This window comes from Balaenoptera physalus, assembly GCF_965194825.1.
Source record: "Balaenoptera physalus genome assembly, chromosome: 5".
Taxonomy (NCBI): Eukaryota; Metazoa; Chordata; class Mammalia; order Artiodactyla; family Balaenopteridae; genus Balaenoptera; species Balaenoptera physalus.
Genome location: NC_138884.1, coordinates 137,633,934 through 137,654,206, shown reverse-complemented (window position 1 = coordinate 137,654,206; position 20,273 = coordinate 137,633,934). Strand labels below are relative to the sequence as shown.

At 36.2% G+C, this 20,273-nt stretch overlaps 2 protein-coding genes across 15 annotated transcripts in view; one reads left to right on the top strand and one right to left on the bottom strand.

The window, feature by feature from the left end:
• LOC309660993 (UPF0462 protein C4orf33) overlaps positions 1–16,804 on the bottom strand; it is a 95,139-nt gene extending 78,335 nt beyond the window's left edge. For 12 of the 13 annotated variants that reach the window (XR_014263757.1, XR_014263758.1, XR_014263759.1 and 9 more), the window contains exons 1-5: positions 12,061–12,270; positions 6,799–6,988; positions 4,333–4,393; positions 1,896–1,947; positions 1,555–1,754 (exon numbers count right to left, since the gene is read on the bottom strand). Coding sequence is in view for 1 of the 13 variants with exons in the window: in XM_082462216.1 (XP_082318342.1) it covers positions 1,555–1,754; positions 1,896–1,947; positions 4,333–4,393; positions 6,799–6,979 (494 nt within the window). In the remaining 12 variants the exon portion in view is untranslated. Of the gene's footprint in view, positions 1–1,554; positions 1,755–1,895; positions 1,948–4,332; positions 4,394–6,798; positions 6,989–12,060; positions 12,271–16,678 lie in introns of those variants that run through there. The other variant, XM_082462216.1, reaches the window with a different exon arrangement.
• A 439-nt stretch (positions 16,805–17,243) lies between these two features.
• The window catches only part of SCLT1 (sodium channel and clathrin linker 1), a 232,580-nt gene continuing 229,550 nt past the window's right edge, over positions 17,244–20,273 (top strand). Inside the window, exon 1 of one of the 2 annotated variants that reach the window (XM_082462157.1) lies at positions 17,244–17,695. Coding sequence is in view for 1 of the 2 variants with exons in the window: in XM_082462156.1 (XP_082318282.1) it covers positions 17,836–17,869 (34 nt within the window). In the remaining variant the exon portion in view is untranslated. Of the gene's footprint in view, positions 17,870–20,273 lie in introns of both variants that reach the window. The other variant, XM_082462156.1, reaches the window with a different exon arrangement.

Genomic DNA, 20,273 nt, shown 5'->3' with positions numbered 1-20,273 from the left:
AAGCCTGAATACAGGAATACATTAGCTTGTGAAGAGCCAAAGAAACATGCCATCTTGATATGAGAGCCCTGGGTGAGTTACATCTAGATTCCCGTCCTACTCTGCCCATCTGACCAGGCTGAGCCAGTTTTAGTCAATCCAGATTAAGCAGCTAAGAAAACAACAGTGAAGGATAAGAGAAAGAAAGGGAGAAAGAGGCTTTTCCTAGAAAAGCAAGGGGAAAAGGGAAAAATGCATCTAGCAGAAAAAAGGAATAAGCTAGAAGAGATAAAAAGTCAAGTACAGGGCTTCCCTGGTGGCGCAGTGGTTGGGGGTCTGCCTGCCAATGCAGGAGACACGGTTTCGGGCCCTGGTCTGGGAGGATCCCACATGCCACAGAGCAAATGGGCCCGTGAGCCACGATTGCTGAGCCTGCGCGTCTGGAGCCTGTGCTCCGCAGCGGGAGAGGCCGCGATGGTGAGAGGCCCGCGCACCGCGATGAAGAGTGGCCCCCGCTTGCCACAACTGGAGAGAGCCCTCGCACAGAAACGAAGACCCAACACAACCATAAAAATAAATAAAGCACACCTAGTATAGTGTAATTAAAAAAAAAAAAAAAAAGTCAAGTACAGCGGAGTAAGAGCAGGACAGGAAGGGCAAGGGAGAAGGAGAACAATGCAGTGCTTTCCAAGGGTGAAAAGGCAGCGAAATATGTGTACCACAGTGCAAAGCCCACTAGGATGTCTCTGTTAGGCTTTTCTAAATATGCAGATTCACAGACTACGTTGGCCACTTGAGTACACTCTATAGCGCGGGAATCTCAGCTTGCCCCAGGACAGTGGCTGGCTTTCCTCCCTGAGATGGTAGTGTTTGCAGCGGTCCATGAAACATTCATAAGGCTGGCCAGGGTTACATGCTCCTTAAGTGACAGCTTCAGGTGCAAAGAGATCAGACTCAAAATGGGAAAGCATAGGTGATCTCCTGGCTTGTATGCCCGCTGTCCAACAGGAGACAGTATTTCTTGCAATAACTCCCTAGGTATGGCTTCCAGGGTCCCCACAGAGAACATTCCTGTTAAAGGGAAATCCCAAAGCTGTGCTGTCTCCATCTATGCTGCCTAGAAATATAGCTGACATTTTTATCCTTATGAGGTTACCAGGAGAAGAGAACTAGAGAGTTGACTTAATGTCAGATTCCCAAGCAGCAGGGGAAAGGATTTATTAACCCTTTGCTCACACCAGGAAACACAGATGCCTCTGGCCATTTAGCTCTGAAAGGGATCATAAATAAACTTACAACCACACTTCTATGCCAGTTGTAGCAATACTCACTAAGCAAGACTTTTCTCACACTGCCATGGAAATCTAAGTGCTCTACTGACAGCAGTGAGACAGACTATGTTTGTCCAAAGTCAGTCTGCCAAATACTCACTGAAGACCATCAGGAAACATAGGACTCTACTTGGTGCTTTTACACGTGTCTTCTTTGACCTAAAAATGTTACTACTACTCTACCAAGAATTAATTTTTAAAAACTCTTATAGTTGGGACATATTTTCATTTATTTTCTACTTACAAATCAGGTTTTTGTCCTTGCTGCAGCTCATGTGGAAGTACAGGGTAAAGAGCTTCATAGCTTCTTTTATCTTTTGATCCATGAATTGCAAATGAATTGAATTTTGTCACATTTGGTGGAAAATAACTCCAAGGAAGATAAGCTCTACCTTCCCATTTTGTCTCTCCTCTGGACGCTTTGAATGATAGATCAAGTTCTTGCTACAGAAACAACATGTGAAACACATAAGGTAAATTCATATTTATAATGTATTAATATTTAAATATGTATATATTAACATTAAAAAATATATATATATCTTATACACTTAAGGATTTTGTCTCATATTTTTATTTACTTACTTTCCACACATTTCTTTTTCCAGAGAGTAAAAGCACCAAATGCTGTCCATGGCTGTCAAAATTAAAATTCTTCATGAGTGTTTGAAACAAACATTATTTTCTTCACTATCCTTCACATCTGCCATGTGTATGCTTGTAACTAAATTTCCAAATAATTAAAAGATGCAATATGAATATTGGATAATTACAGGGACAGCCAGCGTGTTCAGTTACTTAAAAATGGCTTCTTTGATTTTAACACTTTCCAGGCAATTGCCGTCAAATGCATAAAGCTACACATGTTCAGACTCCTTTTTATATTCTTTAAATAGGAAACTATATGAAATACGTCAATTGGTTAGATGGTACAAAGTATGCAAAAGGGGTGGGGTATCTGGAGTTCATAATAAAACTCGTTTCAAAAATGAAAGTATCCTAAGGGAAGCTGGCACCAATTTCCAGGTCAAAAGCCAACAAACATATTAAAGGTTATTTCTATAAGAAAACTGTCTTGAAGCTCATTAGGAAGATGGAAGATAAAAATATAGATTGTCTAAAACTACTTAACAGGTTGAAGACTTTAATTTGTAACTATTTTCTCATACAACTGTCCTCGACCTATCTGCCTGCTGTGTTTTCCTGCTTTCAACCATTAGTTCTGACACTGATGTCACATCTTCAAGGAGAAGCACGACATACTCCCAAAAGAAAATTCTAATAAGAGAGCATAATTGGGATTATCCATGTCAGTAAGAATCAAAGGATTTCAAATAGTTACATGAAGCAAATTTACGGTCTCTGGAAAAGACTATATCTAAACATTTTGACACAGATGGTCTGTTGGGAGCTTTTCAGTAAGGATTTCCTTCAAGAATCTAGTCTAACAGAAAACAAGTATTCTTTTCTATTTAAAAGTTCTCTGCTTCTTTTTATTGTTATTATGCAACCTTAAGAATATCCTAAGAACAATAAAAGTTCTTAAAAATTCAAACAAACATATTCAAGCTGCTTTCCTAGAGGTTAACTGTCACAGGAGTTGATTGCCTGAAGCAAAACCATGATTCTTCATTATTAACTGTCTTAATGTATCTAAAAACAAACTTTTAGAATTTATTAATTTTATACATTATGGTTATTGAATAATTTCCTAACAAAAGATAATCTAATTATCTGATGTATTTATCTGATGTATCTTATGCTAAGTCATCACTTTATAAAAATAGACTGATATTATCATCTAAAAATTTAAACTAAGGATGTAACTTTAGAAATCTAGCAGATCCAAGTTCTTGACTATCTTCTAGACAAGTTATAAACCTATTTGCCTTAGCTTCCTTACGTGTATGGTGAAATTTTCTTACCTCACATTACAGTTTATGAGAATTAATCATATTTTTCAATAAAAGATTTTGGCATGTTAGTTGAAGGGTAACAAAGATATATAATTACTCTTCTGAAAAATATAATTGTGAATAGCTATATTTTCCACACTAGCATTAGCAAGAAATCAAAATAAGGGGAAAGAAGATGATATCTAAAATCTCACTGAAATCAATTGTTTGGGACTCTGCTCAGTCTACAAAAGGACAAAGGCTACTAGATAACAGATGCTGAGAAGTATTTAAATGTCATTTTAAGTGAGTAATGGAAATATAAAGAAATATTTCATTACTAAATATTAACTTAACATTTTTTATAATTTAGATAACAGGTAGGTATAAATTTACTTTTTGACATCTACAGGAAAAAAACTGCCAACCAGGTAGAGAGTTCCCAAGGACCGGTTAAATTTGTACAAAGACAGTCCAAGGTTAATATTTTTCATAAGTCTAGGAAAAGCCATGTGTGATTTAGTTTTTATCCTTGGCACTGAACATAAAGTGACACAGTATACACTCAGTAAATGAATGATGACTAAAGGAAGGAATACATGAATACATAATTATGTAATATATAAAATTAAAGTTTAATCTAGTTATTAAAAGAATCCCCTAAAAGAAACATTTTCATAAAGTAGTTCAATTCGTTATACCTATATGCCTCCCTTTATTTCTAAATAGCTAATATATAATAATGCAGATTTACAGAGTAAATAATGAATATGCCTCCCTTTATTTCTAAATAGCTAATATATAATAATGCAAATTTACAGAGTAAATAATGAAAGACTTTTATAATAATTTTTCATTTTGCAAAAATTCCTTCAAATTTATTAGAAAACCAACTACATTAGTGAATTGAAAATAGTATCAACATAATATTTTCAAAACCTTATATATTCTACATTATACATTTACTTGAAAATAAGGAATTATATATAATTCAGATTAATTCAAATTAGCATTCTGACTAGTTAACTAGGATTAGTGAGCTTTTACTATATCCATATGATTTATAATTAGAAAATAATGTGTTCAAAATACGTAGTAGTGAGTTAGAAGAAATATTTTATACTTACGGACAAAGTTCAACTTCTAAATACTGTTCAGTTATGTCATTCAAGAAAAATGCTTCCACAACTTTTGAAAACAGAGATATGACATATTGAGAAACTTAATTTTGCTTTAACAATAAATAATTTGTTTATACCTTTAGAATATAAAGTGAATTAATGCATTATTTTTAATTAAAGCTATATCACCACTAGGAAAAGGGGAAAATAAAATAAATAGACATTGCCTGGAAGAAAAAATACATAGAAAATAAATCATCATTTTTTCCCCCATATCAGATTGCCATAAAATAAAAATATTAATGAAGCCTAGTGCTGGTGAGGTTGTAAAGAAATGAACATATCACACAGACTCTGAGCTAGTTATCTTCTTCTAGGAATTTATCCTAAGGAAATAATCACACAACTGAAAAAGAAGTAAGATGCTATTCATCAAAGTACAATATTACTCAAAAAGAAATGGTCTAAATTGTTATCTCCTGTTATATAAATAAATATCCTATTATATAGGAGACCTGTTAAATTATGGAATCTGTGTATTCCATGTAATAGAATATAATGCAGTCATTAAAATAAAATATGCAGTTAAATATTTTTTGATATAGGAAGATATCCATGATATTTGGTAAGTAGGCTGCAGAGCAATAAACAAATGCACATGAAACAAAAATGTGCACATATGCCTGTGCCTAGACGCCTGCAAAACAGGCACAAGAATGTTATGGTTGGTTATCTCTGACAGGTGGAATACAGGTGAGTGATTTTTCTTTATAATTTCCTGAAATTTTCTGAGCATGTTTATTTTAAAAACTGTATAATTATAAAAGTGACACATTTCTTTTAAATTATTAAAAGAACATAAACATATATGTAAGTAAAAAGTCAAAGTCCTTTTCTTCCCACTTTGCTCTAAAACCTATCAGACTTCTTCTGTCCTTCCATAATCTATTTTACCTGCATAGATTAAAAAAATATATATGGAATCATTTTCTGATTACAACTTGCTTTTTTCACACACACACACAACTGTACAACATATAGATACCTAATTCTTTTTAATTACTGCATAGTATTCTTCTATAGAATGTTATGATTTATTCACATAATTCTTTATTGATAGACATTTAGGTTGTTTCTAGTTTTCCATGTGTTATTTTTATAATAATAAAATATCTAAGATATAGATATAGCCCCATCAACAACTCAGAGTCTTATTGTTCCTTTCAAACTCTTTTACCTATGGCAAGGATGGTAGGATGAAGAAGAGATAATAAATGAGAGAAACATTTAGGAGGTGAAACTGACAGGACTTAACAAATAAATCCAAATATGGAGAGTGAGAGAGAAGGATATCTTGGAAAGATCTCACATTTCTACATTTGGTGATTCGATGTATTATAGTGCTACTGATTGAGACTGGGCAATTAGTGAAAGAAGCAAGCTTATGAGAGAAGTGGATGAGTTGAGTTTAGGGCTTGTTGAGTTTGGTGTCTATAGTACCTCCAGTAGATAACTCACATTAGTGTGTACACCAACAGGAAGCTGGTATATACAAGTTCTGTAACAATAAAAGACAACGTATGTTTAACATATGATAGATCAACACTGACAAAATCCATACTATACAGATGGTATAGAGGAAGTAGATGTTAGTATGGACTAGAAGAGTCATCAAAGGTTTCTCTGAAGAAATGAAACCTGAATTGGACCTTGAACGATGTGCATTAGAGGCAGGGGGACTAGAATGAGAAAAGGTACATGAGTGAGAATATGCACGAATGAGACTATCAGCCTTTTGGAAGTCAAGAACTTTTGGTTTAATTTGATAGCTTGATTCAGGAGTACCCTGGAAGCTTATGGGAAGGGTTTGAACCTTATCTTAGGGACAGTAATGATTTGTAATCTAGGAAATGGCATCATAAAGATTATTTAAGAAAGATAAGTTTGGTAGCTTAATTAGGATTCATTAGAAGGTGATCATACAGCAAACCTGAAACTGGAATTTCATGGCCGGTCTTTTAGCCCTCACTTAATGTGTGAGATTACTTGCCAGTATAAAATAAAAACTACATTTCATGTTTAAGTTAATGGTGTTTTCATAATAAGTGAAACATCCCAAAGCTTCCATAAAGAAGGTTTATAAGGTTAAAGTGGCAATTTGAAGATACTTAAAAACAAAACAAATGCTGAACTCTTCTTAGAATAGGTAACAGAAGTAAATGAAGGAAATATAGCAGCAATTTAAAAATCTGGATTTGTAATTGCCATTTTTCACTGTTCTAGTTATATAGTCGAAGTCACATAGGTAACGTGAAAAAGTCAAGAGTGCGAGATTGGTAGGAAATATCAGAAACTGCACATGTCAGTTGCTCAGAAGCACTCACTTCCTTACAGCAAGATAAAATAATAGTTCTATGAGAGGTTATTATAAAAAGATTTATGTCTGCAATAAAATACAGTACTTCCACTTACCTTCATAATCCCACAGTTCATTGAAAGGCTTTCCTGGTTCTCCTAGTGGGGCTGGAGGATCATTGAAAAATGGAGCGCTAACTTCCATCATCACTCCTCTATCACCTGGATTCAGCCTGACAAACACTGGCTCATGCTTCACTGGAAAACCATCCCAAGTGTGTTCAATTTTAAAATCCATTTGAAGACTCTAATGGGACAAAATATTTTTTAAAAATAACCTCTTTAACAATTTACAAAAGTTTCCTTTAGAAAGAAATGAAATGAAAATTTCAAAGCCAAATTTCAAAGGCAGGAAGGCAGCAGAGTGACAAGAACAAGGTTCTGAGAGTCAAAAGGCCATTTGTGTTATGGTAAATCACATGGAGTTCTATTATAAAATAGGTAGTTGGATCCTAAAAGCTTTAAGACTTTAAGTCTAGATCCACCTCGAGTTACCTACTAAAGAGTGTATCAAAATAGTTTTTAAGAACTGTAATTAAATCCACTGCAAACTGTTCATGTATTTAACAACTTGAAGCACTATGAGTTTATATGCCATCCTTTGTCTTATTGTAAAATATGCAGATGAATTACTGGATCCCCTGGGAATCAAGATCTTTATAGTAAAATTCAATTTGATTTTTCAAAATCTCTATAAATGAATGCAAGCATTGCTGTTAACACCTGTTCTTTTGGCTAAAACTCTTTTCTTTTTGGGGTGGGAGTGGAGGGGGCTTCAACCATTTGAAGGCAGGCAGAGTTTAGTATTGCCTTCCCTAGTCTCAGGGTATGGTTTTTCTTAGCCTTTTCAATTTTTGATATTTCAAGTGTTAAATGACCATTTGCTCGGTTAATCCCTTTTCTCCAACTGAAATGTGGGAACAAAATCTGTTATCATTTAAACTTTGAAATAGACTAAGTACATCTGATGCAAGCAGTATTTGCATTTTAAATGGTTACTCTGAGGATTAAATGGAAGGACATAGTATTATATTAATAAAATTATGTTTTGTTAAATACTATGGATCAAACATTTTATAAACATTATCTCATTTAATTTCACAAAAACTTGTAGAGGAACTATTATTATCCTCATTACAAACAAAGAAACAGACTTGTCCAAGGTCTAATAGCTAATAAATCAAGAAACTGAACCAATGTCAGCCATACTTTCCCAGATGAAGACATTTCAGGAATCTGCAAACAGATGAAAACCTTATTTTGGGAATGATGGATTCCCCTAAATTATACTAGGTCCTTACGTCTTGTCCAAAAGATAACCTTGATTGTAAATGATGGTATTTCCAGACTAATTTCGCTTATCTGAAGTCACTGAGTGCATTTCCTTGCTTCATGTTATTTTTATTGCAAGTAATAAAGTTTTACATTTTGAATAAATTTATTTCTTAACATTGTTTTTCAGGTTTATTGAGGTATAATTGACAAAAATTATATATATTTAAGGTATACAATGTGATGGCTTCATAAAAATATACTTGAATAAATTTATTTCAACAAATATGTATTGAATACCTACTATGTGCCCAGCACTGGGAGATCCAAATACGTTAAGTTCTGTGTCACATACAGAATCCAAGATCTCCAAAAACCTTTTTGTAAAGTATGTAGCTTTTCTCAGTTTTCACTATATGCTAAGAAATTTTAATAACTTCTAAAATTAAAAAATAGTGCTGGTATTGCAACCCATTTGCAACTAACAGCATTTCAGAAGAGGATATGTTCAGCAATTTATATTCTTCATCACTGAAATAAGCTCAGTGAGTGATAAGACTGTATAAACTGATTCTGACTTATGTGGAATTGAGTCCTGATTTGCCTGGAATAAAATACCTCAATAATACATTTATTTTCTTTAGTTGAAATATCAAGGCACATTCTCCAAAATAAATATATCACCCTCTACTACAAATTTTGGTATGTAAGTACCCTCTTGCAGCATGTAGGAAGGAATAAGAATAAATCAAGATGTTAGAAATGCTGATTAAATCTGATTCTGGCACCAATATGCTATGCTCCTAACTTAGGGCTTGACAATTCTTGACAACCCTGGGAAAATATAGCTCAGCGACTAGGAAGTTTTGGTTGATTCACTAATTCTCCATGCAACCAGCATATCCACAAAAAAATGCTGCACACATTAAAGGGATCCCTATCCTAATCAGTGGGTTTCCACCACGGAATTTTCAACTCCCAGTTCTTTTAGGCCATCATCTCTATGTCTAAATGGAATTAAACCATATGCAGTGATGTGCTCCTAAAAATGGCCTGTCACTTCCATGCACACATGGTGGGTCATGGTCAGAGTATGGCTTCAAATTACTTCAAAATGTAATCTTAACTGGAAGATAAGAAGAGATAAATGATAAAAGCAGAGCTACTCTTGTTGGCAGTATAAGGTACTGAAAACCTAAGTCTTTCTACTGGTTCTTTCTGCCTTTTCTCCTAAGATTTCTTTGACTATTGTCTGGAAATTACTGCAAGAAATATCAGCTAGACTTCCACTAGTAGGGAAGAGTGCCATGGCTGACATGCCCAAGGGTAGAATATAATTTTGGCTTTTTGCATAAAATGACCTTAGTTTCTTATCAGAACAACAAATTTATTAATTTGCTTAAAGAACACTCACATCAATCTAAGCATGCATAATAAAAAAAATCAACCTAAAAATTATAGGCCTGTTCACTAGTTTACAATCTAATCTAAAGATAACATGGACCCAGACAGAGACAATTGATTTTCAGCTCCCTGGGGACACTTAGGATTGTGGAGGCTTAACCCCCACTACCTTTCAATTTTCATTGTTTGCACACGTGCTCATATGAAGTAGAGACAATTCGTTTACTAATGTCTTTCACAACCTGGGCTAGTGGGCATCCATGCAGCATTCCATTCCCTGTCACTCTCTATTGCCCATACACTGCTGTTTTGACTCACAGCACTTACCCTACATGACATATTGTACTTGTTTTATTTTCTCCCCATCCCTAGCTAGAATGCCTGTAAGTTAACAGGAACTTATTATTTATTTGTGGAGTGAATAACTGTTCTAGTCTCTGGATCTAAAATTTCATGATTCTAAGATTTTATGCAGGAGAAATCAACTGTTAGTGGTATCACTATCTCTTTCAACACTATATACTAGAACAATGGCAAATAACTAACTAAGATAAGACATCATATCTAGAAATTTCCTTTCAAATTAATTTATCAAAGGTTTATTAGCTACTCACTTTGTTTCGGGCACCATAGCAGGTGCTGGAGAAATAAAGTGTAAGAAAGTCTATGGGGAGTTGGGGATGATTCTCACGTAGCTAATCAACCAGGACCCATGTCCTAACCGACCAGATCCATTAGCAGTTGGTTCATTTTCCACTCCAGTTTAATAAAGTTGGATCCCTACACCAAACTAAGCTTTAAATGAATCAAAGGTATAAACATAAAAATCAAACCAAATAAAATCAAGAAAGTAAAAATCGGGAGGTTGTTTTTAAAAGATGATCTTAGAGCAGAAAAAGCCTTTTAAGATATAATCCCAAACCCAGAAGACATAAAAGAAAAAAAAAAACCAAAAAACACTGATACATTTAGCTATATAAACATTTTTTAAAAAAAGCAAAAATCTGCCTTCCTCCACCAAAAAAACCCCATTACAAAATCAAAGACAGTTTGGGAAAAAAATACCTGCAACTCATAGTTCAGACAAATAACTAAATTCTTTAATGTTTAAAGGGCTCCTAGAAATCAATAATGAAGAGACCATCCCAACAGAAAAATGGGTAAAGATATGAATAGCCAGCTCACAGAAAGAAAATGCAAAATGTTCGGTCTCATTAATAATGATAGAAATGCAAACTAAACAACAATAAATTACTATTTTTCCCTTAGATTGTCAAGAACCAGAAAGTTTGATAAAATGCTGTGATAATGAGGACGCTGAGAAACAATCAATATATTGCTGTTGGGGCATAACTGGCACAGACTCTGTCAAGAGCAATCCCTCAATATCTATCAAAATAAAAAATGCAAACGACCTCTGACTCAACAATTCTAGTTCTAGGAGTTATTACACCTGTACATATTCAAAATGACATAAGTTATAAAGATATCTACTGTAATATTGTTTAGAATAACAAAATATTGTAAGCAACTTAAATACCTATCAGTAGAGAACTAGTAAATTATGCTATATCTTACAAGGAAATACCACACAGCAGTTAAAAAGAGTGAGGCAGCTCTATATATACAACTAAAATATATTAGGTGAAAAAAGCAAGGGGCAAAAAGTATACGTTTACTTAATAAAAAGGAAGACTATTTGCATATATGCTTGTGAATGCATATACTATCTCAGGAAGCATATACAAGAAACCAGTGTAGCAGTGGTTGCTTCTTTGGAGGGGATTATCTGCCTGAGAAAGCTGAGGAAGCAAGATTTACTTTCAACTGTACCAGTTTTTTTTCAATCTATTTGAATTTTATACTATGATAGACATGCACTTATTCAAAAATAAATTATTAAAAATGTTTAAGTCTAATTTTAAGCTGAATCTCTGCAACAGTACAGTGACGACCTCTTCTCTCCCTTACGTTATAAATGCTGAACATTTCTAAAAAGTCAGAATGAATATTAGGAATATTATTAAATGAATATATTCATTCAAGGTGAACACCATTCTATTATACAATTTTTACGTTGGCTGTGTAAACTTTCTTAAAAAGAATGTTTATTATTAATCTGTATTTTTTCCACATTTTAACTTCTATTCTTCAAATTATTCTTTCATCAAAAAAAGTCGAAAATAATTATTTTCATGCTTTACTTGTACTATGGGAAGACCTTTAAAAGGAAATGAAGGAAGAGAAAGGAGACGGAACCCCGGAGCATTAAGAGCCCAGAGAGGAAAAAAAAAAAAAAAAAATTCCACAAAGGTTCAAAGAAGGAAGTTATGGAAAATGTGTTTTCTCAACTGAACGTTTTGTGAGGAAAATTTCCAAATCTTCTATTCACGAACTTTTGTTTTCAGTTTTCTACAAAAATGAGCTTTTTTCAGTTTGCATCTTCCCCGCCCCCACTCCGTCTCCCGCGTCCGTTTCTGAGAGAAACGGAGAAAGGAGGAAGTCAGCCCGAAAGTGGGAGGAAACTGTGCCGCCAGGAGAAGCAGCTGAAAAATAAGTTGCAAGAGAAAAAGCCAACAAGACTAGGAGAAGGTGGGAGGAACGGCAGAGTGGAGAAAGCATTGACAAGGAGGGAACACAGACTGGGAGTCTCTTCTCGGGCCGACACTCGCTCGCTCCCTGCGGCCGAGGTCAAAGGACCTGCGGCCCCGCCCCGCTGCCCGCACGCTCTGGGGGAGGGACTTGGCCGACTGAAGCACAGACACCTGTTGAAGGACCACCGCTGGTCCTTAAAGTCTGAAGACTTAAAAGTCTGAAGACTTTTAATGGTTCTACAGAAGTTTGAGCGGTTTCCTAGAGGAAGAAGGAAGGGTTACTCAGCAATATTTAAAATTGTTGCACAATTTAAAAATCAACTGTAAATCATAAGATTACAATAGAATACGTCCGGCAATAATTCACTTAATGTAACTAAAGGTTAACTGGCTATATAAGCAAAAATTGTAAATTATATTACACTAGCTGTAAATAATATTATCCTAGCTGTAAATTATATTATACTACTGGGAGGTATAAACATAGTGGTCAACGTTCTAACATTGGCACCAGACTGCCTGGGTTCAAATCGAAATTCAGGCACTTTCCAACTGTGATCATCAGCAAGTTATTGTAAAAGGGATTTAAAAATAGAAACTACCTTACAAGGTTTTGTGAGGATTAAATGAGTTAATATACATATAAAGTATTTAGAACAGTGCCTAGGGCATAGTAAGTACTAAAAAATGATTATTATTAGTAAAGTATATAGGTTTGCCTAAAGAAAACACTTTTCTGTTCAAATCATTAAAATTGCCTGTTTCTGAGGTGGTTTTCTTATAGAAAACTAGACTCTCAGACAGGATAGTCTGACCCTTGAGATCATGGAATATGGTTAAGTGCTCTAGAGATATGGTTCTGGTTGCTTCAGTCATAACTATCCTAGCAGTTTCGGCATCTATCAGCCTATTTTCTGTTTTTAATAGATCTTTATTGGAGTATAACTGCTTCACAATACTGTGTTAGTTTCTGTTGTACACCAAAGTGAATCAGCCATATGCATACATATGTCCCCATATCCCCTCCCTCTGGAGCCTCCCTCCCACCCTCCCTATCCCATCCCTCTAGGTCATCGCAAAGCACGGAGCTCATCTCCCTGTGCTATTCTGCTGCTTCCCACTAGCTAACTATTTTACATTCAGTAGTGTACATATGTCAATGCTACTCTCACTTCGCCCCAGCTTCCCCCTCCCACCCCGTGTCCTCAAGTCCATTCTCTATGTCTACCTCTTTATTCCTGCCCTGCAACTAGGTTCATCAGTACCATTTTTTTTTTTAAGATTCCATATATATGTGTTAGCATACGGTATTTGTTTTTCTCTTTCTGACTTACTTCACTCTGTATGACAGACTCTAGGTCCACCCACCTCACTACCAATAACTCAGTTTTGTTTCTTTTTATGGCTGAGTAATATTCCATTGTATATATGTGCCACATCTTCTTTATCCATTCAGCTGTCGATGGACATTTCGGTTGGTTCCATGTCCTGTCTCTTGTAAATAGTGCTGCAATGAACATTGTGGTACATGTCTCTTCTTGAATTATGGTTTTCTCAGGGTATATGCCCAGTAGTGGGATTGCTGGGTCATATGGTAGTTCTATTTTTACTTTTTTAAGGAACCTCCATACTGTTTTCCATAGTGGTTGTGTCAATTTACATTCCCACCAACAGTGCAAGAGGGTTCCCTTTTCGCCACACCCTTTTCAGCATTTATTATTTCTAGATTTTTTGATAATGGCCATTCTGACCGGCATGAGATGAGACCTCATTGTACTTTTGTTTTGCATTTCTCTAATAGTTAGTGATGTTGAGCATCTTTTCATGTGCCTCTTGGCCATTTGTATGTCTTCCTTGGTGAAATGTCCATTTAGGTCTTCTGCCCATTTCTTAATTGGATTGTTTGTTTTTTTGATATTGAGCTCCAAGAGCTGTTTGTATATTTTGGAGATTAATCCTTTGTCTGTTGTTCCATTTGCAAATATTTTCTCCCATTCTGAGGGTTGGTTTTTTGTCTTATTTATGGTTTCCTTTGCTGTGCAAAAGCTTTTAAGTTTAATTAAGTCCCATTTGTTTATTTTTGTTTTTATTTCCATTACTCTAGGAGGTGGGGCAGAAAAGATCTTGCTGTGGTTTATGTCAAAGAGTGTTTCTCCTATGTTTTCCTCTAAGAGTTTTATAGTGTCTGGTCTTACATTTAGGTCTTTAATCCATTTGGAGTTTATTTTTGTGTATGGTGTTAGGCAGTGTCTTCATTCTTTTACATGTAGCTGTCCAGTTTTCCCAGCACCACTTAGCCTATTTTCTTAGTGTCTCTTTCACCCAAGGCAATGTGAAATTATTGTTTCTTTATAGGATAATAAATTAATAACTAAATCATGTATAAAGTTTTAAACTTCTCACAAAAAGGTAATAATTTACAGAATTACAATGCTTCCAAATAGAATTGCTCTGTATCCTAGTTGCTGAGAGTTACCAAAACTTTAATAGGATCTGTGGGTTTAATTCAGCAAGGAGTCACTACACCTGAGCGTCACAGCTACTCTGAGAAGAGCATGCAGATTCTACACGTTTAAGTAAAGTCACTGTAATTTTCTCCCAGTCTGCAAGAGCAGATATTACACTGGGGTGTTGCCATTATTCAGATATTTTCAGTTAAAATATTAAGCTAAGCCATATGAAATTTTGGAAAAAATCAACAATTTCACATGGTTCAGCCTAAATATATTCTGCTTATAACATACTTTAAAAAACTTTCTTGGGGGAAAAACAACTTTTGTGTTTGTTTTAACAGAATGATTATTTTTGTTTTATAAAAATCACTTTTGGTGGGAGAGGGAAATGGGGAGTTGTTGTTCCATAGGTACAGAGTTTCAGTCATGCAAGATGAAACCGTTCTAGAGATCTGCTGTACAGCAATGTGCATAGAGTTAACAACACTGTGCTTGACACTTTAAAAATTAACAGTAGATTTCATGTTATGTGTTTTTTACTACAATAATTATAATAATAAAAAAGACAAGCTTAAAAAGAGAGATTGAATTTCTAGGCCATCCTTCTCTTGGTTGGTCAAAGAAACATAACTATTAAGAGTTTTTTAAAAATCACTTTTTATGGCATTTAATAATATCAACCAATGTTGAAAAGAAGTTCTGATCCTAGCTTAAACTTCCAACTTTGTATTCTTCATGATGCTTTCCCCACAGTACTTGGTACTAAATGTCAATTTACTGCATAAATTAATATTAGTGAAATCTATTAATTTTAAGGGCTTTCCTTATTGCAGAAATATAGCAATATAAAAAACATGAATTAGTGACTAGATAATGGTTAAACACATACTAAGTACTTTTCTCTCCTTCTCATTCCTTGTACTCAATTACAGTAATAGATACTTCCTATGCACACACATGCTTTAAATTAATTCCTTCATCAGATACTTATTGAGTGCTCATTGTGTTCCAGGTACTATGATGGAGCCTGGAGTCAAACTACAAAACAATATGATAGACACTGCAGGAAGAAGCACGAAGTAAGTACAAAGGAAGCACCTACCTTGGGGTAAGTGGGTAGAGAACAGAAGGGAAGCTTTAAGAAGGAAGAACACTAGAGCAGATAAAGATAAGTGAAATCATAGCAACTTTGTTTCTTACAGATGAAAATTATTTTGAAAGTACTTCATTAAAATTCAACCAGTAAAAATCTTGTAACCAAAAAAAAAAAAGCCACCAACAAACAAACAAACCACCACACCTCAAAACTCAAAAACTATATAGTTTGTATTGACCTTGACCATCTAGCCAAATAATTCAAGTACAGAGATAAAAACTCCAATTTCGGATATTTAATTTTTGCAGTGTGAAGACCACCTCATCATTTACATCCAGAAAGTACTGTTTGCTTTCACCCATACTAATATCAACTTCTAGGGTAAATGTAGAGTTAAGCTTATGACTACTTGTTTGGTGCCAAGTTAAATCACCCTATGACAGTATGCAAGGTTCAAATGTAGGGGAAGATACAACAAGTCGTTGGGGAGTCAGAGAGACATTCCTGAAGAAAAAGCCACACACTGACTTCGAAAAAGAGTTGGAGTTTGCACTTTCAATTTTTCCTTCCAACAAGTTTTTGTGTTAACTTCATGGCCACTAAAAACCAGATCAAGTTCAATCTTCACTAACTCAAAGCTAAATTAAAGTTTTTATAGTTATTAGATGTGCCTCCATATGTAAAAACCAGTCTTTAGGGGAAGGACCATCTCATTCTCTTAATAGTGAGTATGGAGAAAACCCGTAACAGGAGTTCGAATACCTAACTGGATACAGCTGGACGCATTTAAAAAATTTCTTAATACATTCTGCTAACATTACTTTGTTTATATAACAGTATGAGTACAAGACAACAAAAACTTCTTAAACTGTTAAAAAGAAAGCTAAATCGACTACTTCTATGACATGTCTATTTAGAAACTTTACCTCAACCCATAAAAACACATATTTGCTTAAAAAGCACTAAAACTGGTGGCTGGCTTCAAGTTAACGTTTTAATTGCTGGGATTGAAATTTCCTCTAATGTTAACTTTTAAAAATAATGATGAGCTTTAAATCCAGACATAATCATTTTATAAAAATGGGGATTGTAATCGGTATACAAATGTAAAGTTTTACCTCATTATTTCTTGCAAAAAATGTGAATTTGTCTTTCCTTCTTTTTTTGAGGAATCAAAGTTATCTCTAAAGAAATAACTGCTGAATTTTCAGGATCTTTGGAGTACTTCTAACTACATGTCTTATTGCCACGCGGTTAACTATTTAAACAACAGCTGTGTCCTTTCTCCAAAGACCCACGGACTTAGTTTCTGGGGATTACCAAATTCATACCCAGAATCCTCCAGCTTTGGGGGCAGACTCTAAAGACGCCAGTCTGGGTTCAGACCGCAGACGCAGAAACCTACGTGCTTTCCAACCATCCGCTTTAGCCAGCGAGTTCTCCCAGTCCGGAAGTGTTAGGTAACAAAGATACGGGGGCATTTAAAATATGTAGTTAATGCGCTACCTATGCTTACATTTTGGGGGTTTTCTTTTTTAAGAAGGAATAAAAGAAAAAAACAAACAATAAACAAAAAACAAAAAAAAAACCGCTGGGCCCAGGCATCCTAGGACACAGGCCCACCAGCTCGTCCGCCGCCACACAGGTGGCTCAGCCGGCTGTCATCCAGGTTTCCACAGCTCCGCCCATCGCTTGACAGACAACCAATAGCGTGAGAGAACTCCAGGAAACGCGATGACGTAAACGCCGACGCCTGCGTGATGACGCAGGCGGCGTCACCGTCTCCAAGGAGCGGTCTGGGGCACCGGTTTCAAAGTCGCAGGGCGGGCCGAGTGGACTTCCGCTGCTTGCCCCGGGCTTCTCGGCAGTCCTGCAGTCGCTCCCCGCTCCGCCAAGGACGCCGCCACCCGGCTGCCCGCCAGCTCTCTCGGCGCTCTCCTGAGTGGCCCAACACGACCCCGAGTGACCCGCGGGACGCCTGTACATCCCTGGTCCCACCTGGCTGGGATTCGGGTGAACGTGGAAGAGAATTCACTTGGCGGGTCCCCAGCAAACCTGAAATCTTGTGTCTCGCTTGAGCGAGGGACTCGGCTGGGACTCGGGAGAAGGAGGTGCGGCGGGGCTGTTGACGCCACGTGAGTAGGATGCTGATTACACCGCTCAAGTGGTAGACAACCTCCGAAGCGTTGCTTTAGATTTGTTTTCCCGCACAGCGAGCTTTGTGTCTTTTTAAGAAAAGTAAAGGTGGTGAAAGCGTCAAACAAATTGTATCTGAATGGCCACAGAAATCGACTTTCTGCGAGATCAGAGTAAGCTCCACATTCCTTTATCGAGAATTCTTATATGTAATGTTTAATGTCGTCATCGTTGACTAGTATTTTCTGAATGCCTGTTGGGTGCATGGAAATTTGTAAAAACTTAAAAGAAGGTAGCTGCAGAAAAAGCTTGATGGTATATATGAGGATATGTATACATTTCAGCAGAACCGTTTAGTAAATACTGATACGTTCCTTAAGCTTATGTGGGACTCTGCTACATGCGTGTTTGTTATGCTCCTCGCATGCTCTGGAGAAATTAGAGGGCTAATGGCCAGGAAGAGTTTCCAAGTCTGCAGTTAGAACTTAGAGACACAGCTGTGGCCGTTTGTTCAAAAGATGTTCATTGAGCTCCTCCTGTTTTCTATTATGTACCAGGCGCTATACCAGCATAGCTACTACAAAGATGAGGAGGACTGTTCTACCCTCAAGAATTTAATTTGAGGAGAGAAGTATATAAATTCCATAAATACACTGAAGTGGCAGCAACTGCCACCTCTTTTTCCTCAGTTTCCTCACAGGGTTGTTCAAATGATTAAATGACCGTTAAAATATGTATAGGATTTAGAATAGTATCTGACATAGTGCTAAACAAATATTAGCTATTACACGGTTATAATTTACTGTGGTCAAGGAAGGTGCCATTTGGGCTGAAACTTGAAGCACTAATATAAATTTACTAGACAAAGAACTGTGTAGTCGAGTAGAACAATATTTACAACATTGAAGGGATTAGGAATATGCTTTGTTAGAAACTTTTAAGAAGGTTGGTTTGAATGGAATATGATGTATATAGGGAAATGGCAAATGGAGCTGAAAGGAAAGAATTTGGCTAGATAGTGAAGGACCTTGTCTGCTGTGTGTTCAGGAGTTTGGACCATTGCACAGGTTATAGGAATCACTGAAAGGAATTCAGTTGAGTGTAACCTGATCAGATTGTGATTTATTTGAAAAGCCCAGTTGGCTGTTATGAGGAACATGCATTATAGCAGAGTGCAGTTAGGCAATTGTTGTCATTATCCAGGTAAGAAGTGAACTAAGATAGGTTCAGTGAGATTGGAGATGAAGGGATTTGGAAGAAAGAGGTACAGGGCAACTCAGGTTTTTGGCTTGCTTGAGCAATGGAGAAAGTAGGAAAAAAGTGGTACATTCCACTTTGGAAGCATCATAGACCAGTGGTTGAGAACTCAGCCTCTGGATTCAGTCTGTCTGGGCTCATATTTTAGCTCTCTTTCTAGGTCTTTGACCTTGGGCAAGTTACTTAGCTTCTCTATACCTCAATTTTTTCATTTGTAAAATGGGTATAAAATAGCACAATAACCCTCATGGGGTTGTTGTGAGGATTAAATGAGATGATGCAAATAAAGCACTTAGCATGGTGTCTAGCACATTTTAAGTGCACAGTTTATATTATCTAAAATCATTAATGACATTATAATGATACTATAACATTAGCATTATTTCTTAGGTTTGAAGTGGGAATATCCCTTATCCCATAAGGAGGACCAGCTGGCTACCATCTGAGTGGTGTGGGACAAGAATTGGTGTTGAGTAGTTTGGTTGGGGTGGGGAGAGTTCCTGAGGCACTCATAAACTATGAGTTTTAGAGGAATTCACCAGCCACAATTCTTAAATAAAACTGAAGTTCAAATACCAGAGAGAACGATAGAAGCATAGTAAATTATTTCTTGAAAAATGAGTTCACCAGAAGACAAGGGCGTGGAAGAAGGGAATCCTCAGACAGAGGGAGCAGAAGAAGCAAAGGCTTGGTGGCTTGAAATAACTGCTTATTCAGGAAATTGGAGCATGGAATGGTAGAGCTTGCATGAAGAGATGAGAATGAGTGTTAGACGTCTATGAACCTCCCCTTTTTTCCTTTAACTGGACCTCACATGCCAGGTATAGCTGGTGGGTGACCCCATTAGTTGACCAGCTGAACACCAGTTCAGGTAAATGTAGAAAGCTTGCCCTTCTCCCACTTACCTCTGACCTTCTCTTCATTGCCTTCTGTTGATTTTGGGCCTCCTTTCATTTGTCCTAGCATATTTGCAGTACACCATCCTTCTACCTCCATCTGAGAAGGGAGACCTGATAGTCCTTAGGGACCTGTTCAAAGAGGGACTTGTATATTCTTGCCTCCTTTATCAAAGATAAGGTGACCATATGTGTGTCGGTTTATCTCTTGGCTTTCTATCCTGTTCCATTGATCTATATTTCTGTTTTTGTGCCAGTACCATACTGTCTTGATTACTGTAGCTTTGCAGTATAGTCTGAAGTCAAGGAGCCTGATTCCTCCAGCTCCGTTTTTCTTTCTCAAGATTGCTTTTGCTATTTGGGGTCTTTTGTGTTTCCATACAAATTGTGAAACTTTTTGTTCTAGTTCTGTGAAAAATGCCAG